This window comes from Eumetopias jubatus, unplaced genomic scaffold (assembly GCF_037043125.1).
Source record: "Eumetopias jubatus isolate StellerSeaLion01/CBP00866 unplaced genomic scaffold, mEumJub1_p1.0 scaffold_2, whole genome shotgun sequence".
Taxonomy (NCBI): domain Eukaryota; kingdom Metazoa; phylum Chordata; class Mammalia; order Carnivora; family Otariidae; genus Eumetopias; species Eumetopias jubatus.
In genome coordinates, this window is record NW_028274808.1 from 68,785,235 (window position 1) to 68,809,095 (window position 23,861).

Genomic DNA, 23,861 nt, shown 5'->3' on the forward strand with positions numbered 1-23,861 from the left:
TACATAAATTTAAATAAAGTTAGCTTTTACACTGTTCACAATCATTTCCTTATTCCTTGAGTTAAATGTAATGAGTTTTTAACGTAACATGGGTCAATTTGTTAATAAAATGATCATGCAAATGTAAACATATATATATATAGAAACTAGTACATGAATTGTTAAGAATTACATTTAAAAAGTACTGGTTTATAGAATGAAAATAGTAGTTAGTTGAGCTATAAAAAATTTAGTTTTAACACGTAGGGGCACTTTTTATATTATACATATTTACTTAAATATCTGTGCAATATTATATAAATTGCACAGTTTTTCCTTTTAATGTTCTTCCTCCCCTAAACCCACATTAGGCTTTCTCCATTTCAAAGCACACAAATTAAAATCTTTTTGAAAGTTAGGAAGTATGCCTGGCCTACAGTTCCCCAGAACCATCATCCATCATTTCACGGTTGTCATGGATCATGACCTCAAAAGCAAAAGCCCCAACAGATTAAACTTGAAGTCAGTTTGCCAGCTGAAATTCTGCTAGAGCAAGAGGGTTAAGAAAAAAATGCAAAGCATCAGAAAATACAGCAGGTAAGAAAACAATGCAATGAGCAGAATAAGAATCGTGTGTGGGTTTGCAAGGTCTCCACCACTTACCCCAAACTCCTCCACTTCTTCTTCCTGTAAGTGAGAGCCATGGAGATTGAAGCATGGGTGTAGAAAGAGAGACAGAAAGATCACAAGCTCAGAAAGAAGGGACTAGACTTCTGGGTAAGCAGTACTAGAAGCTCACAAACATTAAACTGCATAATCACCTCACACACACAGCTTTACTGGCAGTAATTCTCTGGCTCAAAAGACAGATATTTAAAATTTTTGTTCTAAAAACTCCTCACCTTCACTGGATTAATCACTTTTGACTCCACGGACAACTAAATCCATTGTATAGCTACTGAGACAATATTGTTTGGGTTCTCTACATGTTTCGGTTCATCCTACCAATTACTAGTTTTAGCTCCACAAATTGGTGTTCTGACAAATAAGGCATAGTTCTGTCTCGTGTCAAGTGAAAAATTTCTACGGGACAAGCTGTTTTTACTAATAGTCAAAAGTGTACCTGATGCAGAATAAGACATTTGTTTAAAATTGGAGCTCAAGGGGGATTCTCAGCATGACCTTATATAATTTCTACCATGCTACAAATATAAATATTCAAAAATTTCTCCTTTATTAGGAAGCTCTAAGCCCAAACTTCTCTAATCCCACATGTGCTACTGAACTTGACACACTCACCGAGTCCTGAACATGAGGGCAGGGTCCATGTTAACTGAAGCCATGCGACCAACATGACGAATTTCTTTTGCAATCATCCTTAGCTTCTCAAAATTGACTAGCCCATCGACTTTTGAGTCATTTCCTATAATTGGCAAAGAAGAAAAAGGGAATCACGTTGCATTCATTTATTCTGTGCTTCCACAAGTGAAGACAGAAAATCTACTTTATATTTACCTTCGTGAAGGAATGTGAGATCCTTCTTGATAACTGGGAATAGGGGGATTATGGGAGGCTGTAGGTTTTGACTGTTGAGGACATTGCGATATTTTGCCATGTTTCTGGAGGGATCAAACAGGTCTTGGAGATCTTGAAACAGCTTCTCATATTTATTGGGAAGTTTTTCCCAGGTGGTTCGTAGTCTTGCCACTGGTGCCAAGTTTAGGCCACTGAAAGGAAAAAAAGAAAAGTAACATAAAACCAAATTACTCATTAACGATGGTAAAACAGCAAACTGTTTATTAATATATAACACCTCTGTGTTTATGCTGTATTTACATAGCAACTTACAGGATTCATAAGAAACTATTAATAATTCTGGGTAATGAGAATTGAAGATAGAAGCAGGGTCAGGGCCAAGGGTTATTACTCTTCTTCCCTTTATAGCTTTCTAGTCTGTTTTTTACGAACAAAAAACTAGAATGTGAAGTATCACGAGGGTAGCATTTTGTTTTGCAGCTTTGTCTCCATACATAGAGAAGCACTTGGCACATAGCGGGCATTTGATAAAACGGACTAGCCAGCTATCCTGTAATAATAAAATGAAAGTCATAATAGAAATGAGAGTACACTCAAACTCCTAGTGAAAGAAAATGACTAATATCACCATGAATATCAATATTGCTAATTGTTTCAGTTTATATTTTCTTCCAGCCTCAATATAAGCACTTTTAAAAGGGGAAAAAAATGAACATTTACTGGGCACCTGCTTTGTGCTAGCTGATAGAACTCTACATAATACCATTTAATCTACCCAATCACTCTCTGGGACATCATTATTTTACAGAGAAATAAACTGATGTTCAGAGAAATTCAAATAATTTGCCCATTTTTTTAGTTCTCAGAACTAAAAAAAAAAAAAATTAGTGAATATAGCTTTTCTGGGCTCTATGTGTAGCTTACAGGAGATTTTAAATTAAGAACGATTGGATTCAGAGAAGAAGAATCATTCCATAGGATTCAATTAAAAACTGCTACCCTTACACAAATTATATGGTGTTCCTAGGTTGATATATATTTTTGATCTACAAACTGAATTGAATCTTAGGACCAGTATGCTCCCTCACCTGATGATTGCAAACATTGAGTTAAAATTCTTGCATTCCCTGCAGTGAAGTGCTATCTTGATGAAATGCTTAATGATCTTCATCCTCTTTAGCTGGTTTGTCTCTCTCAGAATTTCAGATGCTACCCAAAATGTTTCTTGGTTAATTACTTCTTCAAATTTCTTCAGGTTGGCACAGCTGGTTTTGGATTTGAGTTTAAATAAATCATCTATATATTCGGTTGGTTCAATGTTACGGAAAAGTTCAAAATTTCGCATGGACAGTTGTGTAGCAACTTCAACAGTACTGAGCTGCAGGAGGGAAATTTGACTCTCCCTCAACAGCTCCTGAGCATCTTCATCTGAACAAAGAGTTTCTGTCTCCATGTTGTTTTTCAAGTAATACCTATGAAAAACACAGAATTCAAAGCCTAAGCAGTAGTCTCATGACATTACTTGAAAGAATAATGCTGCTTTGTAGACAATATTTACAAGAACGCTCAGTTGAAGGATGGAAGAATTCTTCTCTATAAGGACAGAGAGTGCAACTGCTGCCTGAGTCATCAGCTCCCAGAATCACCTAACCAGAAGCCACTGATGGAAGCTAACGAATCACACGTCATTTCATTTGTACCAGTTGTAGTGCATTTTTCTCCTGCCCTTCCCTGCTTTCTAGATTATTTTATCTGTTTTTGCTAAAAGTGACAGAAAAGAGCTAAATTTGAAATTTCAGTTTAAATAAGAAAATAGGCTCTAAGGAAGGCAGCAGGAGAGATCAGACACAGGTCATCACCCTATTTTCACAGAGAGAACCTGTGACTATTGATGGGTCCAAACTGGATTAATCCAAATTTACCTATTTATTCAAAAACCAAAGAAACCTATAAGCTATTCCCCTCTGTTTGATACTATGAGTACAACAATCCTAATACAAATTTTTAACTTTTAAACACCTGATTTTCACAAAAACCCTACAAGTGAGGCAAGTATTATTCTTATCAGATGAGGAAGCAGAGGCTCCCAAATATTAATGAGTAGTTAATATCAGTGACAGAGATGAGAACTCATTAATACTCCTTTCTCTTTGTAAACAACTTGTTGAAAATAGAATCCAGATGTTTGCCCTGTGGTTTTCTTTTTTTTGCGCAGGGGGGGGTGTAGACAAATGCTTTTCCTAGGCCAAAGTCCATAAAGACAGAAACAGAATGGGACAGTGGGAGTCCTGATAAACTGACCTGTTGTATATTTCACCAAAGCAACCAGGACAGGAAACACATACCTTGAGGCCTTCACATTCACAGATTTAATGTTCCCAGTTTTCATTACTCATGAAGCCCATGACATGTATTCATCTATAATTTTTTTGAATGTGAATCATGAATCTGCACCTCAATGGAGATCTGTAGTACTCCATCATGGTTACAGATATATCAATGTACATTCAAATGATCATGAGAAAAACTGATCTCCTAAAACAACACTAACTGCTAGTGTCAGGGTTGGAAATAAAGGAGGAGTGAAGGAGAGTATGAAAGTTATAGTTGATAGCAAGAAAAACGAAGTTTTGAATGAATTAAATCAGGTTTAGATATAGATAATGGAAAAGTCAAGTACAATAAAACACTCCATCTGGCAAGAAAGAAAAAAATGTGATTTATGGAACTACTTAATATTCCATCAGTGCAGAATCTGGTCATTAAATGAGAGCCAAAACTTAATCACTTTTTCAACTTTCGCTAATTTGTGGCTTGAGGATACAAATGATATATATCAAGGGAAGTAACGTTCAGGGGACTCACAAAATCAGGCACAATGTTTTCCTGCCAGTAATACGTGAGATAAGCAGTTATTCAGCAGGAGACCAAGCTCCGAAGCAACTACAAGTTTAGTTCTAGAGCGAGGTACTTTTCATAGTGTAATGCACAATCACAGGCAGCATTGGCCAACCACATTGTCCTAGATAATTGTCATCTAAATAAATGAAGCTCCTAGAAAAGTTAGGCAGGCAGGAGCAATTGACACTAGAATAGTCTTTAAAAATGTGTCTGTGAATGTACACATCCAAGAAGAGAGCCTGTCCTCAAGGGCGAGTCTAAGAAGTGACTGCCGGTGCCCTGACAGGCCTTAACAACATTCAGATCACACTGCCCTGCTTTGGAAAAGGTTCTTAAGAGATCCTCGTGAGGGTCAACAATCCATGGGATACATTTACTTTGATATAGCAATTCTTAAGAGAATGGGAAGATACTAGTTTGCACAGGGTACTTAATTCATTTATTTTTATTTTTTCCTTTAAATTTTTATTGTTATGTTAATCACCATACATCATTAGTTTTTGATGTAGTGTTCCATGATTCATTGTTTGTGTATAACACACAGTGCTCCACGCAGAACATGCCCTCTTTAATACCCATCACCAGGCTAACCCATCCCTCCCAACCCCCTTAATTCATTTTTAAAAACCCTTTGAAAGTGTTCATCTCTTAGACTTCGGTGTGGGTTTGAAGAGGGGTTAAAGAAATCCAACAGAATAGATATCGTATACCTTCCACTCAGTTGTATTCTATCAGCAAGTTTGGAAAGCTGATCTGGAAGTCGTCTTTGTTTGATGACACCCTCAGGTGTGACAGAGACCTCACACAGCGAATATTGATCCGGGGTGGCAGTCACAGCAAACTCCCTGATGGCCTGAATGACGACTTCCTTTGCTGTGGTGTCCTTACTGATCATGATGTATCGACTTTGCTGGTCAGCCTTAAAAACCCTTAACACTTGATCTGGCAAGTCTGGGGGGAAAGAAAGGCCATATGTAAGTAGAAAGGATTTTAGTATATGGTAAGACAATTAAGTGAAGTAATCTGAAAAACCCCCTGAGAAAAGACAACGCTGAGCGAATTTCATCTCTCCCTTATAATCCTTCTTCAAATATTTGAACAGTCAACATACTGATTTGCTGCATGAACACATTTTTCCCTGTAGATAACCGAACGCCTGATCCACAGACAAATGCAAACATATCAGTACACAACCGCATCACTTAAGATTGTTAGGTCGTTAACACATCCAAAAAAAAAAAAAAAGATTGTCAGGTTGGTAGCAAAAAAATGAAAAATTTAAATCTAAAATTCTTCTTCATTATACTGAAAATCCCATTTAGCTAACCTAAAATATTCCTTTTACACTATTTAATATGACCTAGTAAGAATCTGCATGGTATGTGTTATCTTCATTTTATGAAAGAGAAAACAAGTTCAGAGAGATTGATTTGCCTATGAAATTAGTCTGAACAATAAAAAAGAACTGATTCCAGTTGTTTGAAATTTAAGGTTCATTCTAACTTTCAGCATTTGACATAATCCACACCAAACCAAGAGCATAGAGCATCACCATTACGTTAGAAGCAAACAGATTACTATAAGAAAACAAAAGCGGCATGGGCAGGGCTCACCGGGAGTAGTACTGAAGTCTAAAATGCGATGATGTGACTGTAACAAGTCAGGATTGCTGGATGACAAGGTTCCACTGACGGGCAGCGCAGTTGGGATGTGCTTTGTCTGCCTTAATCCCACTATGCTGTCGTCTTGAGACTGACCAATCCCAATATCACTGAAAAAAGAGGAAAAATTAGAAAATCAATGATCCACAAGTAAAAAGGCTATAACTCATCAATACGTAATAGACGGAAACCATAAATAAACTGTATTTCCTAAGACTTGCAATTAATTTAAAATACCATTAATAAATTTGGTTGAAAACAGCAATAGCAAGTACTGCTTAAGTGTATCTAACTCAACTCACCTTGCTGTTTCTTAAGCATATTTTACTCCAAAATCTATGTCTTTTTCACTAGACAGAGCATAACAAATAATAGTAGTTTATCAGTATATTCAAGAGAAGATAAGCTCTATTTACTCCTGGAAATAGATTTAAGGGAAACCACATCGAAAAGAGTGCATTTAGTCTCATTCAATTGATGATTTATGCATCAGAATGATAAATTATTTTATAATCTGATCTTTAAAAACTGAAAAAAAAAAAACCAAAACCAGAGTAAAATGAACAGAGGGGAAAAAAAAAATCAAAACTGTCCTAATTTCATTCTCCAATGTTTCAGAGAAATAAATGAAATCTCTATGGAGTCAAATGTAAAGAAACCCTGACACAGACACTGTTTCTTAATTATACAAAGCATAAAAAAGCAGTGATGCACGGTGATATTTCTTAGCATCAAAGAAGAGGCGATGGAAATCCAATGACTCACTTTTAATTCTCTACTCAAAATTTCTAGTTAGACATTTAAGTTCCCAGAGAAATACTGCTTATTATTGATAGCTACAAAATCAGTTCCATTTGTAAAGAGTCTGTTACTGTGGACAATTCTTAAAATGTGATTTAATAACATATATAAATTTCCAGAATTGAAGAGTCAACTGTTTCCAAAACAAAACATTAAAATTAAAATAATAAGCATGGACACACACAAAATAACTAGATCATAAGCAAATGCTTATAGTTCTAATTTCTAGAAATACCTTAAAACGAGGAGAAAGAAAACTGTACTAAGGTTGGGTGTCCGAGGTGTCATAAATAAAGTTAACATTTAGCATCAATTAGGTTTTCAGACATTAGAGCTTGATCATAGTACCTACCATCTTTAATGGTTGTGATAAAAAAAAAAAATCTAGCTGCATTCTTTATTTTGAGGGGGGAAAGAATGGAAATTCTAAAGTTAAATAAGCAAGGATAAGATTTTTCTTTTAAAGTCAACATAAAACTTAAAGATATTAGTGTAAATTCTTCCAAATTCATAGGTAAGTGAATGACAAAATTCAATTCAATTTAAGCATATATAGGCATGCATATAAAGAGGAGATATATTAATGTTCTGTGAAACATTAAAACCTTCACATTAGTAAAATTTCATTTTTCATCCATATAAGCCATCTTTTCTGCCAAAAATCTCAGATATAATCCATGACATGAGACTACTACTATGGACTCAGGCCAAAGATACAGCCAACTGGACTACCACTGCCACAAATGGCTAAAAGTACTAGGGTTACCTTCTTAAATGTTTCTCAGCAACATTTTAACACCTAAAATGAAGACCTCACTCTTGCCTCTCTCTTATCCACAGACGTGAGGTTACCCTTGGATTGAAACTACTTTATATTCAAGATTTAATTCAGAAATGTCCCTCTCTGAGCACATTCTCTTATTTTTCGATCTCTCCCACTTTCTCAATGTTACTAAAACTGTTTTTTGGCCTTTGTTTGATTCTGTAGTTTGTTGACTTATTCCCTCTTTTCTCAGGATTCATCAGTCTTTCTCTACTTACCTTACAACCAGATCTGAGTCCTATAATCCTCTGGCCTCATCCTTCTCTTCCCCCACCGTTCATGTGACGCCACCATGCCTATCCTTGCCAATTCGCCATCATCGGGCATCTTACCTGCTGTAATACTGACAGTGTTTGGTGGGGGAAGGAACCACAGTATACCTAGAAGATCTGTCTGACTAGTTTAGTGGCTTTGTTTAAAAAAAAAAAAAAAATCTTTCTGAACACATGCTGATTTCTAGGAGAGCAAAGTTTAAATAATAACTAGTATTAAATCAAGACTATCACACCATATAATAGCTCCTATAGTTTACTGAGCCTTCTTTTAAATCTAATTTTTTTCATTTCAGTTGCTTTACATATATGAATTATTTCAAATAATTTTCACAATAAAATACTTAAAAGAGGCATACACGTTCTTAAATACAAATTAAGATGTTTCCTCAGTGTTTCAAAATCAACACATCTTATTATCCTCTTTTCCCTTCTCCAGCTTTTGAATATCTTTTTAAATACACATAGAACAAAATTATACATAGTATCCTCATATTGTGCTCCTTGCCAACATCCTGTACTGTGGATGGCTTATATCCCAGTTCTTACATGTCACGTTTCTATTAATACTTGCCAGGGTCATGCTGACTTTTATTTAACTTTTTTTTAAGGTTCATATTTAACTCATGGTCAAATATGACTGTAGGATATTTTTGTTATTGTGCTGCTAATAATTCCACATTTAAGTAATTTATTTTTTTGCCCATTTAAAAATAAGTTGTTTTTTTTTTTTAAATCTAGAATGGTCACTTTAAAAATCAATTCCTATTTTCTGTAATGTTAACAGGCCTAACTTACTCAATATAAACATGCTCTCAGGTCTATAAATAAAACCATCATACTCATTGCTTATCCTTAGGACTCTGTTATAGAAGTCTTTTTAGCTGATACAAACCCACTAATCCTTATAGTTCAGTGGAGACAACACAGGTTTGACACTCCCATCAATACTATATTTTGGGCCATATCTCTCTAACCTGTGGATAAAAATTTTATCTGAAATGGAATTTAAGAAATGTTTGATATAGTTCTGAATGTCTGTATCTACTGTTCCTCTAGAAGACCCATTATATTATCAAAGAAAGAAAAATAACCTACATGCTTTGAACTTACATCACTATAGTACAAGGAATATAAAATAAATGCATTTGGTGCATCCATGTTATTTATTTATGCTTTATTTGATAGTGCACGTGCATGTGAGCACGTGCACAAGGAAGGGGAGGGGCAGAGAGAGAGGGAGAGCAGACTCCTCGCTGGGCGTGAAGCCAGACACGGCCAATCCCAGGGCCCTGAGGCCACAACCTGAGCCAAAAATCAAAAGTCGGGAGGCTGAACCAACTGAGCCACCCAGGGGTTACCTATTACATCCAGGTTATTTAACATGAAAAAAAAAAAAAAAACTTTGGCTAGTGGTAATTGAGTTTTATAAGATTTCTAGACTCAGAAGGTGCTAAAATGAAGAAATAACCAAGCAAACAGGCAAACAAACAAACAAGACTTAAAAACTGTGACACCTACAACTTTGTCCAGTCTGAGCTCCTGGCATAAATAAGCAGCCAAGAAGAGATTCAAGAATACACCTGACATTCTGACTGTAAACCCACTGAGAGAAGGAAAGGAGTTCTGTGCTTGGTTGGTGATGTCTTGGCAACAATTAAATAACAGAAAACAGAGGGAGGAAAAAGGAGAATGGCAAGGATGAATAGTAGCAACTAGAAGAAGCAATGATTTGGTTGTCAAAAAGCAGATACTGATGGTAGAGAAGATATCCGGAAACAAAGAAAAAGTAGCAAAAATAACTCCAAACCATGGGTGAAACAAGAGCAAACACACATTCTTAATTTTTTTAAGTTCAAATGAGGAAGTGCTAATGAAGCCCGTGTTGGACAAGGAAGTGGCAAATATATGAGTTAAAATCAACGTGGTTATTTAATATTGCTTCTAAGATAGCTCAGCTATAAAAGCTTAGAACATTGTTTAGATTCATATGTAAACATTAATTATATCACTACCTTTGCATATCATTTTAACACAATAAAATAACACACAGAAAATTTATACAAACACTTACTTGTATGGTTTCTGTGGCAAGATACTAATCCGAGTCTTGTCGAGTATCTTTTTTAGCTTGTTCCTTCCTCCAACAGTATTGGCTTTACTTTTTTTATTTACTTTTTCAAGTCCTATCACCTGTTCTACATCTACAGCGAGATCTGGAATGGAGTAGCGACTGGCCTTTTTGATGTCTCCAATTTTAGGAAGGTGAGGGGCACCATTTCTTTTCTCTTCTGACAATCTTGTTAGAAGTTCTTTAAATACTAAAATGGAAAGAAACACCAAAAAAACGCCCATTATAAGAAATCTAAGCAATTCAAAGGAAATTGTAGAACTTGGAAATAGGTGAGAAGTAGACACTTCAGCTATCAAAACCATAATCCTATTGAAAAATACTACTCCAATGAATGAATGACACCAAGAATCTGCTTTGTTATGTTGCTCTACCACTTCCATTCAGAATAAGTTACAATACAGGAGTATTTATAAGTATTTAACATAATAGATGTCTAAGACATTTATCAATAAAAATAATTTTTATGGTCCTCAAGTTAGTGGATTTTGATTTAGACCGAATTATATACTTACATAATTAATATCTATATATACTTAAATAATATCTAAGTATATGCATTTTACTATATCTTGATTCTTATATTTGAAATATTACTTATAAAAATGACTTTTGTCATGATTAAGACCTAAATGTGGGAAAAAAAGACCGAAAGGAGAAAAATGAAAGTATGCAAAACTACTTACCGAATAAATTGGTTTTCACAGTGATTGATAAGTGTGTGTTATTTCGAAGGATTTCCATGGCTTTTGACAGCTGAATATTTTCAAAGTTTTGACCATTTACTTCTAATATCTAAAAATAAAATTATGAAATTTATTTCAGCATCCCAATTGACTGGAGAAAAAAAAGACACCAGTATTCACCCTGAAGTTTGGACTTAGAAACACCATACCTGATCTCCTCGTTTCAAGCCTGCTTCGGTTGCTTTGCTACCTGAATCCACACTGTCAACAAAAATTCCAAATCCCTTCTCTGAGCCACCAAGTAAGAGAAAAGGCAAAGGAGCTTCTCGGGATGGTTTTGTTAACGTCATCAATCTTCTTTTTGCTTTAGCTGCACATGCAATATTTAACAGCCTTAGATGTCCACCCATTTTCTATAAAAGGTCAGAAAGAATGGTTTCAAAAATAGGCTGAATTAAATGAACTTAAAATTGATGACTTTTTTTTAAATCACAAATATTACCTCTCTTTCCAGGTTATTTTCAAATTCTTCTAGAAATCTAGTCATTGCAGGATCTCCTTCAAAGTCATTGAAGTGATTATTCACCCACAATAATACTACCCGTGTAACCTGAAAAAGCAATTGTTTTCAATAGGTTTTCTTCTTTTCAGGGCTAAAAAATGTGCGATTAAAGTAATTTCAAAAAAGATATCTAACAAACAATTTACTTAATAACAATGGACAATAAACTAACAATAAAACTCCTCACAGCAAGGATTTTACTCATAAGAAAATGACCTTCTGAAAAAATATATATTATGAATATAGACGTTTTGTTGTTTTGCCCAGAAGGGTTTCGAATCTGTGAAGGGTGGTACTTATATCTTGTCTACTCCCAAAACATATTTGAAACCTGTCACAAAAAAAACCAAAGCTATAATAAAACCAAAATAAATACAAAACAAAAGAAGACAGAAACTAAAAAATAACGGCAGAGGGCACAATAGACAAAAGGAATGAATAGTATGAGGCCTAGAAAGATCTACAAGGGAATAAGTTGTAAAAGGAAGGAGTTGCCTGGGAGTTACTGGGAGTTACATCTTACTTGCTAACATTAAGATTTAGGAGGTTTTTAATAGCTACAATTCTTCAGGAAAAATGAGTAGCCTTTCTTACACTGCACACTTGTTTTCACAGAGCTCTATACCTCCTTTATACAAACACACAGTTAGAGAATATTTGTGTTGTACTCAGCAAGAAGTGTGTGACATTCATTAGACTCTAAGTTCCACGTGGACAGCTTTATCTATTATGTTCAAAGGACATCCTTAAGACTTACTACAAAGCCTGGCATAGAGTGAATTCTCAACAAAATTTTACCAAATGGGGATGCCTGGGTGGCTCAGTTCGTTAAGCGCCTGACTCTTGATTTTGGCTCAGATCATGATCTCAGGGGGTTGTGAGATCAAGCCCTGCATTGGGCTCAGTGCTGGGCATGGAGCCTGCTTAAGATTCTCTCTCTCCCTCCCCTCCTCCTCTGCTCCCCACTGGTGCACTCTCTCTAAAAAAAAAAAATTTTTTTTACTAAATGAAGTGAGTATAACTGTGACTTTAAATATAGAAGTATTTGCTGGTGATGGGTATTAAAGAGGGCACGTACTGAATGGAGCACTGGGTGTTATATGCAAACTGAATCATGGAACACTACATCAAAAACTAATGATGTTATGTATGGTAATTAACACAACACAATAAAATACAATTTAAAAATAAATAAATATAAAAGTATTTGTTTTATTTATGAGTTTAATTTTCTAAATTTTAAATGAAAACATAAAAAAAATTTTCCATAGAATTGTTTTCAAACATTTTAACCTCTAATCAAACCATCTAACTTTTTAATTAAAGTGAGAAAAGCACGATATTCTTCTAGCAGTAGAGAAACAAAGGTGACAGTATATAGTTAATTTTTTTTAAAGATTTTATTTATTTAAGGGAGAGAGAGGGCACGAGCTGGGGGAGGGGGGGCAGAGAAGCAGACTCCCCGCCGAGCAGGGAGCCCAATACGGGGCTTGATCCCAGGACCCTGGGATCATGACCTGAGCCAAAGGCAGAAACTTAACTGACTGAGCCACCCGGATGCCCCTAGTCAATTTTTTTTTAAAGCTGTTATTTTTAAGTAATGTCTATACACAACATGGGGCTCGAACTTACAACCCCAAGATCAAGAGTCGCATGCTCTTCGGACTGAGCCAGGCAGGCACCCTGGTATATAGTTAATTTCTAACGATAGTTAAAATACTATAGTTAATATACACTTAGGAGTCAAGTTTTGATATTTATATTAATTTTTGGTCATTTACTATCACCACTGTCCATTTTTCAAATTTCGGAAACCCGGAAGATTATCTCCCTTGAAACTATATCTAACACATAATCTTTTCATAAAATTAAAATTTTGCAACTGAGAAGCCAACTTAAAAGTCTTACTAGCCTATTACAGGTTAGAAAACTGAGATTCATCAATCATAAGTTGAATACTACCAACTTCCACCACCAACTAACAACTTATAAGATGTATTATGTGTTAAGATGTATTAAGTGAATTGAGTCAGGCACTACAAAAAGAACTTTACTTCTATTATTCACGTTCACAATAACCCCAAAAGGCTGATGATTATTCATTTTACAAGTAAATAGGTGATTGTGAGGAGGGGTCAGATGACACATAAAGGACATGGCAGAGTTAATGCTCAAACTAAGTTTTGACAGCTGGAGAGTTTGGCTCAGCTCTTCTAGGCTTATGACTCTCAGAATATGAAATGAAAAGCATCGCTGTCCAAATGATTTCTCTAAGGCCGCAGAGCTAGTTAGTGGTAGGACGAGCAGGAGAACTTGGGAGCTTTTCACTGTTGGTCTCCTATTCTGGATCTTCCTACCTGTCTTCCCAAGTCTTGGGAAGTCTCATGTAAATCAGACTGTCCCATAAAAAGGAGAAACTGAGTACAGGCTATGATTAACTCTCACACCTCACAAGAGTATGTAGACTTTATCATCCAATCTGGCCAATCTGTCAATCTGGCTCTTGACAGAGCTCGCAAGAGCTGCTAAAGGAGTCTGTTTAGAATTATATTACTGGGGCCTACCGACCAGCAATGCTTACTATAAAATGCTGCTCTGGTGCCAATTTAAAAACTGTAACTTAATCTGACATACAGTGACCATTTGCCCAAGTAGAGAATGCAGATCCCAATGGAACTCAGGAGTCTGGGGGTTGCATCATTTTTTGGGGTTAAAAAGTACACTCTCTTATTCCATTAAAATAATGTGAACATAACTGGTGTGACAAATATTAAAGTATCTTTAAGTTTATATCTGAATATTTCACATTTAAAAGCCAAACTAGAATATATTTTCCAACCTTATCCCTGAGGCTCGGGTCATTAAACCACTCCAATAACTTTTTGCCCACTTCCATTGGGCTAGAAAGAAAAGTCCTATAGGTCAACAGGAAGTCCTCTATGAATGTTGGATCCACCACCGAATGCTCCTCTACCAAATGCATTGTTAATCTTTCTGAGGTGCCCTGTAACAAATAAAAGGTTTAATCACTATCCTGCATAAGTATCATCTATATGGTACCTTAATTCCAAATTTTCAACATAAGATGACCTGGGTAGTAATATACATATATAATAATTTATAAAACTGCTGTTCATCAGGCGGTGTAAAGATTTTTCTTAACAACTGATAACTTTTCAGAGAAATTATACACAAAAATGTGGCAGGCAGAATCTTAAGTCGTCATAACTAACTGATACTACCAAAGAAATCCTTCCCAGAAGATGGAGGCACGTCTGTCTTACCTTGATGACGATGTGCCCCTTTCTTGTTCCGGTTCTATCAAGTTCTCGGTGTTCTTTTACCATAACAATTTCTCCTTCCTCCTCAACTTTTTGCATGTTCTTTTCTACTTGGTTCAGAATACGGCAGTAATCTTGCTGGGCTATACAGACAAACTGGAATAAAATGTAAGTCACATGTTACTGATGAAGTGCTTGCAAGAGACCTAGCAGTACTAATAATTCAGTGTTTTAATTATTTAATACTGACATTTTTCCATGTCTTTCCCATACTCTCTAAATGAATGCAGTAATGAACCTTAATCAGACTTCCCTACTTTTTAATGTATTTCTTCCTTGGTCAAATCAAGTTTCATTTTTAGCAAATTTATATGTAGTTTATATTAAAAATCCTAACAATTTTAAAAATCGTAAGACAAAAGAAGAGTCCTTCTTCATGCCTCTTCTTTGATGGTAGAATCTTAGGAGGATAAATTTAAAAACATAACTACCATTTAGTGGGTTTTACAAATTAGAAAAGACTTTAAAAGCAACAATTTTAAAATAAAGATGGTTTTAATAAAAGATCAAAATTCATACCCTCCCCAATATATGTGCTATGGTGAGCGCTGTGAATTGTGTAAGACTGTTGAATCACAGACCTGTACCTCTGAAACAAATAATACATTATATGTTAAAAAAAAAAAAAAAAAGAAGATCGTAGGAAAGGAAAAATGAAGGAGGGGGAATCGGAGGGGGAGACGAACTATGACAGACTATGGACTCTGAGAAACAAACTGAGGGTGTTGGAGGGGAGGGGGTGGGGGGATGGGTTAGCCTGGTGATGGGTATTAAAGAGGGCACGTATTGAATGGAGCACTGGGTGTTATATGCAAACAATGAATCATGGAACACTACATCAAAAACTAATGATGTAATGTATGGTGATTAACATAACATAATTAAAAAAAGATCAAAATTCAAAGATACCCCTGGAATAGGTATTATAAATTTGCTATTTATATTAAGAAATCAGTTTGGAAAGTTTATTCAAAAAAGGTCCACAAAACAAGCCACCTACTTGTTGACTCAAGCCATTATTCCTTGTAACTAGTATTAAGGGTAATCCTTGCTCTTAACCAAAAAGTTAAAAATAATATGCACATCAAGCCATTACTCCTCCATCACCCCAAATATAAAAAAATATCAGGGCTTAGGGCAAACTATTAAATTACATTTCTTAGTAATTTTTAAAAGAAAGTGAAGAATGAATTATACATATCACTTATTGCACAAAATAAGCAGAAGCCAGTGAGGAGGAGATAAGAGATTCTAAAGTAAGAAAGAATTGTTGTTGTCTCCGAATTTTGAAGAATTTATTCTCATTTTGCAAATGAAAAAAGTATGGACATTTCTTTTTCTCCTTTAATGTGAAAAGATGAAAAAAAGGGGATGGTTAAATTACAGCATATAGAAGATAAAATAGGACACAGCCATTCAAAAACATATTTTCATGGAACATTTACAGTTTTGACTTAACGTTCATGATAGCACATTAATTTTTTTTAAAAGATGCAAAACCAAATGTTGAAATTAACTATAATGAAGACAACATGATGATCATCATCATTTTGTGGTACCCTTATAGGAACTTTCTCAATTTATCCTCCTAATCATTCCATAAAGAAGGTACTACTATTATCCCCATTGTACAGATGAACAAACAGCTGTACCAACAGCCTGCTAATTTGCCCAGTGTCTCATAGTTACACACTTGTTAATTAAAAAAAAATTATACATGCACATCAAAATCTTCTAATGAAATATAACAGTGTTAATAATTATTGTTTCTGAACAATGCAAATTACAAGTGACTTTCATTTTATTTAAAATACTTTTCTATATTTTCTATACTTTCTATACAATCAGTAAAGTTTTTTAAAAGAAATAGCAGTGCTTCATACTTGAGCAACAGCGTATTACAATACTAAGTTTCTTCCAGAGCTGGCTGATAGAATCTCATTAATTTTTCAATCAAGAATTTGGAATAAAAAAGTTAAAATTCACAAAAGACAGGCTTTTTGGGTAAATACATATAGTTTAAGTTTTTAAAAAACCTTAAAAACAAAACCCATTTCTGTAACACTGACTACAGGTGTATGTATGTTTTGAAATATGTGGTCCTTAGTCCCTTGTCTCAAAAACAGTTTATTTCTGTCCTTTTAAATAGGATACCAAAATTGCTCTCTATGCCTCCAAATAATTTTAGGTGATCTTTGTTATACTCAGTTTCAGAGAAAACAATTATATATTGTATTTTCTCATTTATCTCCTAAAAAAGAAATACATTATGAGTTAAAAGGAGTAAGTAAACAGAGAAAAGAAAATGCTTTTAGAAGTAAAACATACTCAAATTAATCTTGACCAAGGATTTAAGGAGAATAAGCTTGATCTGAAATGCTTAATGCCTAGAGAGACATTTTTGGCACTTCTCTGTACCAAACTGAAAAGTACCATCCAAAAAGAAAATAAAAACCAACTGAATTTCCAATATGGCCACACATACCTAAAAAAGAAATTTTAGATGAAAACATTTATCTATATTTTTATTAGATTTATTTTTGCCTTAAGAAGTTTGTAGATCTAATAAGAAATTCATGTGTAAAACATAATTTTGATTGGTATGATGAAGCCAGATGAAAAATTGTGAATTATGTATATAATTGTTTTTTTATACTTTCAGATAGCTCTTAACACATGAAAGTGATATATGATCTTGGCATTATGATATAAAATATAAATTCAAACAAGATTTTGCTTATAAAAGGCCAAAGGCAGTTCATATTGCAGGATTGGTTTTGGGGCACATGACATCACAACTGATACGTAGAAGAAAAATTACAGATGATAAAAGGATGAAATAAAATTAAACTTCAGCCCTAATATAGTATTGTCAACTTTCAACTTATCCATGCAAATTTCCCCAAAACTACTTAAATTCAAAGTGTCATTAGTTCCCATGGTCTCTGAAAAAGGTATGTCTAACAGGTTTACCTTAAGAGGTTAGCTCTACTTAAACTGGGGCCCTTCGCGGTCTCTAAGGGAAAGTCATACCTAACTGTTCACACAGGTATTCAAGTGTTCATTTCCCATTTAAGGGTGTAGGGCAGGGCTAAGCAATGCCTGATGTGTCAGTGGCAGGCCTAAGACACAGGCAGTGGAGAAGGAAAGAGGGAGAAGGAAAAGGAGAGTAGGAGAGTAGAAGAGGAGGAAAAGAAAAGAGGGATAGGAAGTGAGAAGAAAAGAAAAAGGCACATATGGGAAACAGAAAACCATTACCGATCCCCTGGTAGCATAGGGTGTCTATATGTAGGCTGCCTTTGTCCTTCAAACTGCACAGGGGAAGAAGAATAGACAATGGAAGGGAGGAACTGAAAGAGGAGCTTTATACAAAGGAGGGATTCAGAGCAAAATACAACCTTGAGTATGTCTTGGGTTCCAAATAAACAGAAATAAATGTCAAATTTAATCCACTCACTGTAAGCCACTCAGGCTTAATATGAGTTCAACTCAATATCACATTACCCAATATTTATTTTCGGGACACATTGGAATGTAAGAAAATTAAGGCCAGTCCTAGGTGAAGTTGCTTCTTGGTAAAGAGAACACCATTTTTGTTCATTCATTCAATAACTGTTAAATGCCCACAGCATGCTCAGGAGAATGATATAAACTTATGGAGGCCATCTTATGGCTGAATGAAAATATGATTCTCATTGTTTCCTTTACTTCGCCTAACAAGAGGATGATCTGACATGTGTGTACTTCCTGAGAGACGTATGACATTTTAACAGAAATACACTAAACTACTAGACCAAAACAAGCGTTTACATTAAATGGTCTAACTTCATTCTCCACCCTTGTTTTACTGCTGAGGGAGTGAATGTTAGGCCTGAGCAGATGAGTCAGTGGAGGTACAAGAGTGATTCTTGAAACTCCTGATTTAACATGTTCCTTTTACAGTGGCTTAGACTGGAGTGGAGAGGAAGAAAGAGACTTTCTCCAGCAGATACCTCACCATTGACCTTCTTTGTATATCTGGCTACCTTGTATCAGGAGCTATAGGAATCTAGGTTTCTTAATCAGAATTTTCTTTTGGGTCTACCTTGCTAACATTGGGTTTCCCACCAATTCCTCATCCAGTAAATAGATTAGACTTTCTTCCTTGACATCTACTTCCTCTTCCTTTCCCAGAACTCCCAGAGAAGTATTTAATGTTACCTGGTACATGCGATATTATTGCAGCACTCTGTAATACTCAGTCATATAACATTTTTATCAATTATTCTGAAACATTTCTATGCCTCTAATATCATTTCAGTTCCATGATTACAAATTTCTAACAAAAGGGGCTGGCCAATTAAGACATAGTAATGTAATCAATGAATTCTCAGAAATAAAGTTACTTTTTAACTTGCCCCTTAAGGGCAGAGACTCTGACTAAAATGCTCTAGTAATGCCAACATGTCCCAGGGAGGAACTGATAAGAGATAATAGAATGGGGAAAACTTTAACAAATTTCTAGTTTGTTTTGGACTAAGTATGGCTTTCTTATTTTGGGGAGTACAGTTCCAGAGCTGAAAAATCACATATGATCGCTTTTACAAACACATTTCCCCGCCAAATAAAGACTTCAAGATTTACCTTCCATTCTGTTTTCTTCTATTATGCTAAATAATTGAGAGTTGACTATATTTAGAATGTTCTTCTGGCATTACTATTCAAAACAATGAACATAGCCATTTATTTTTTCTCTACAGTGCTTACTGAAAGGAATTATTTGGCAACATTATTTTGATTCTCTAGGTAAGATCATTTTATGCTATTATAGCCATGGTCATTTTCTCTTTTGGTAAGTAAAATGCTCAAAATGAAAATTTAAATGGGTACTATTTTTACATTTATCAGACACTATAAAAATTCAATGATGTTCTTTTAGAATAAAGTATATTCAGATGTATTTCAGACTACAGACTAATAAATACAATGAGTACTTAACATTAATTAGTCTAAGTCAAATCTTTGGGTTTATTTATATTAAAATATTTTATCTTTCAAAGACTTCTTTTTCAGAAGGAAAGACATAAATTTTAAAAACTTGGTAACATAGCATCTTAAATTTATTTCTTATTAATACAGAGGTTACCAGTTACCAATCTAATTAAACTTCACGTTTGGTCTCCATATTTTCTCTAGTCTTTTATTAAGTGCTTTTAAATAATGAATATTAACATAATATCAACACTAACATTTTTCTTTTGCTACCAAGTATTTTCTTTTAATTAGTAATTACTTTTTTACTAGGAAGTTCTTCTGACTCATACTATGATTAATTTACATGACTTCTAAATCAATTCCTTACCTTGTAGGTATTCAAATAAAAACACTGCATAACTGTATCACATCATCTTTATTAATCTACTTATAATTTCTTTTCATAGTGGATGTTTTACTTTTATATTTTTTGATGAACAGATTATAAAAATATTAATGGAAATTTTAAAATACCATATTTATAGAACACTTTTAATAGAACATATTTATAAAACACCTTATAGAACACCTAGTTATGCAGAGTCCAAACAACCTTTTTTTTTTTTTTTTTTTTTTTAGTAAGCTCTATGTCCAATGTAGGGCTTGAACTCCTGACCCAAGATCAAGAGTCACATGCTCTAAAGACTGAGCCAGCCAGGCGCCCCGAGTCCAAACAACTTTAAGGAAGACTTATTTTTAATTTCCTGGGGCATGAGGACACTAAAAGTAATAGTTCTAACTTAAAATATTATTTATAACTCTAAAAAATGACCTATTTATATAGGCAGAAAAATCTTACCCCAACGGCATATATGTGTTAAGCATAAAATATACATTTTTAATGATATTTTATACCTGGCAGTCATCCACTTTTGTTCTCATTACTCCTTTCATGTATTCTTTGTCCATGGTAGGAGAGACACCAAAACTATTCCCCATACATAATATTTCTGCTTTTCCATCTGGATAAGTTACTTCCACAGAACCATTCAAAATCACTGACCAGGAATCCAGCTAATTCAAAAAAATGAAAACAAGGCAGAAAATCATGGTCATGCAGCTGTAAATGCAAGCATGGTCCCTACAAATGATTTAGCAGATCTTTCACTTTAAAGATGGAATAACTCAAGTAAAATGAACTGTTTACTAAACTCAAAGAACAAGGAATAAAGCAAAGCACAGCCATGTATCTGTGTTTTCCACATGCCTAGCAAAGTACACGTCATTCTGCTCTTTTAATTTGACCTTGGATATTCCTCTCTAAAATGACACAAGGAAAAAGAACTCTTCTGCTCCCCAAAACATATGTAAGCAATATCAAATGATCACCATTGCCTCAATAAGATCATTTTGTACTGACCAAAGGCATATTATGAACATTTAAAGTTACAAAAATCTGAAAAGTTAATACAAAGTATTTCTATCAGTAGCATATGAAATATTATTATAAAAAATAATGGATTTGGAATACTTTGACATAACAATAAGTGTATCACAATTCTTGAATTATTCAAATTAATTGTTGCTTATTTTTTAAGAGGAAAAAATGAAATTTGATTTTTTGTTTCTTTGCTGTTACTGAGAGACCCTCAAACAGAAACTTTTCCAGTGTTGGCAATGTTCACTGACCTCTTCACCATCATTTAACACTATGGTCCCAGCTCTTTCCACCACTGCGAACACCATCACGGCACAGAGCTCTCGTCTCACCGACATGGTCATATTGGCAAAAGCAGGCAACTGATGCATAAATTCTAAGAGTTGTTCTGAAAGGCAAAAGATATTGTAAACATTACAACTTTTTTAAAAAGCAAGCATTCAAAAAGAATGCTCTAGGGTTTTTTGTTGTTGTTGTTGTTTGTTTTCTGAGAGAGCAAGAGAGGGAACATAAGCAGGGGAAGAGAGAGGGAGAAGCAGACCTCCCACCAAGCAGGGAGCCCAATGCGGGACTCGATCCCAGGACCCTGAGCCAAAGGCAGACGCCCAACCGACTGAGCCACCCAGGTGCCCCTCTAGGGTTTTTTTTTAAATGTCCTACAAACCTGCCCATTGGAAAATATAATTACTTCAAGTATTGTTAGTCTAAAAGTTGGATTACTTGTAGGTATACAAAGAATTGTCACTGTAGAAATGGTGACATTTACCTATTGATTTAGGAACAATAGTATACACTGTAATTCAAATTCTAATGGGAATGAAGAAATTAACAAACTTCAACTGGGAAATTTCTACTGAAAATGAGCTGTGATCTTATTAAGGCTAATTAAAGGATAAAATAAGCTGAAATGAAATAGAGCTCTGAGAATTCTCCAAAAAGTCAATAGGTCTATTCTAGTGCCTTCTGGGCAAGTAGATGTCCAAAACAGCAGAAATAACCACTTTCAATCTAAAGATAGTCCAGGATTTAGAAACCAAAGGATATTTTCTATGAATGAAAACAAATCTATAAAAATCAACTAAAAAATTTACATTATGTGAAAAATATAAATGGAAATTGATATATTATTTTTTATTCCACAGATTGGCCAAAAAAAGTATGATCACTCTTTCTGTTGGCAATGTTGTGGACAAACAGCTTAAACTTTGATACATTTCTAGCTGTTGACAAGACAGATGACTTCATAATCTTCTCTAGCCCTGCAGTCTCTATTTTTAATTTTCTCTATTATTAGGTAGCTTTACTAATTACTTACTAAGTTCTTTCCTTACTCCTCACCATGGATCTATGAGGCTCATGTTTTCTTTCTCATTTCACAGGGAGGAAGCAGGCTCCAAGTCATATAATTCGGAGGTGGCAGTGATATGATTCAGGGCTGCCTGCCTCCAAAGCTTCTGCTGCACATTATAGGTAGTGATAAAGAACATAAGGTGTATGTCAGACATCATCTGAATACTTATTAGTTATATTACTTTGGGAAAGTTGATTGATTTCCTTAAGCATGTTTCTGTCATTTGTGAAAGAACAATATACAGTTGTGACAATAAAATTAAATAGAGATAATAAAGTCCTTAGCACAGAGTGAATACTCAATAAATAAGAACTGCTATTCTTGTCATTATTATCATGTATCATTCAAACTTTTGGCTAAGTAAAAATTCTGGTACATTTTTCTTGTCCTCACATAATGAAACTGTCCCTATGCACATTCCCTCTATCTGTTAGGATTTAGTGACATATTTTATGTTATTGGGTATACGGTAGTTTGTTAATTGCAAAAACAACACAGAATAGAAAGATATATTCTGTGAAAACAGTACATTTCCAGAAGGTCAGACTGAGTGTTTTTCTCTGGCCCAGCTAGGTAATGTCTCCTTTGATTAGACCCTACATCATCCCTCCTGTATAAGACTTTTCATAACACAGGGTGGCTTTGGAATCAGAATAACAATGGTAGGTGGTACCCAGTGTTCTTAGACCTGACCCAGACTGAGGTGCCAGGAAATCAATTTACTGCTGCAACCAGCATTTTTTTTTGCAACCAGCATTTAAAAAAAAAAAAAAGAGAGAGAGAATCAAAGCATATTACTTATAGAATACGTTCTGTTTAGTGAAACTTTTATTTCTGGAATGAGTAGGTGCGTTTGTGTCATGCCATAAAATATATCTATTCCTGGGGACAGTGATAAAGCAATTTTTAATACCACTTCAAGAGGTACCCATATCATTATATATGGAAGGTAAGAATCATTGCTTTACAAATGTATTGACCTTTTGATTTGAAACATAAAGGCAAATGTATAAGCCCTGGTCCTCTGACTTGCACGTCACTGTTAGTTCTGCGGTTATCAGCTCTGTTTTCTTCAAGCTATTGGTTCCTTACCCCTCCCCATAAGGTATTAGAATATTATCTATAGAACACACATTTTGCTTTTTTTCTCCTTCCCTACTGATACTAAATTTCCTTGGACAAATGAAGATTTATGGTCTTAAGAAAATATGAGACCAGAAGTTGTCAGAAATGTTTTAAATTTAACATAATATATTTAGGCAAAAATAAATCAAATTACAATTACACGTGTGATTGAAGAATATGAAGCATAAGAACATGAAGTATAAAAATATATTCAACTAGGGGCTCCTGAGTGGCTCAGTCGGTTAAGCATCTGCCTTTGGCTCAGGTCATGATCCCAGGGTCCTGGGATCAAGCCCCACAT

The 23,861-nt window shown here is 34.7% G+C and overlaps 1 protein-coding gene across 8 annotated transcripts in view; it reads right to left on the reverse strand.

The window, feature by feature from the left end:
• The window catches only part of RAPGEF2 (Rap guanine nucleotide exchange factor 2), a 233,267-nt gene that overhangs the window by 13,183 nt on the left and 196,223 nt on the right, over window positions 1–23,861 (reverse strand). For 6 of the 8 annotated variants that reach the window (XM_028104357.2, XM_028104353.2, XM_088021015.1 and 3 more), the window contains 14 exons: window positions 21,336–21,472; window positions 20,562–20,720; window positions 14,637–14,789; window positions 14,192–14,356; window positions 11,293–11,400; window positions 11,000–11,203; window positions 10,791–10,899; window positions 10,048–10,294; window positions 6,030–6,187; window positions 5,127–5,367; window positions 2,604–2,987; window positions 1,495–1,706; window positions 1,279–1,402; window positions 643–666 (listed from right to left, as the gene is read on the reverse strand). In XM_028104357.2, coding sequence (XP_027960158.1) covers window positions 643–666; window positions 1,279–1,402; window positions 1,495–1,706; window positions 2,604–2,987; window positions 5,127–5,367; window positions 6,030–6,187; window positions 10,048–10,294; window positions 10,791–10,899; window positions 11,000–11,203; window positions 11,293–11,400; window positions 14,192–14,356; window positions 14,637–14,789; window positions 20,562–20,720; window positions 21,336–21,472 — 2,425 coding nt within the window. The remainder of the gene's footprint in view (window positions 1–642; window positions 667–1,278; window positions 1,403–1,494; window positions 1,707–2,603; window positions 2,988–5,126; window positions 5,368–6,029; window positions 6,188–10,047; window positions 10,295–10,790; window positions 10,900–10,999; window positions 11,204–11,292; window positions 11,401–14,191; window positions 14,357–14,636; window positions 14,790–20,561; window positions 20,721–21,335; window positions 21,473–23,861) is intronic. The other 2 variants (XM_028104358.2, XM_028104354.2) reach the window with 1 other exon arrangement.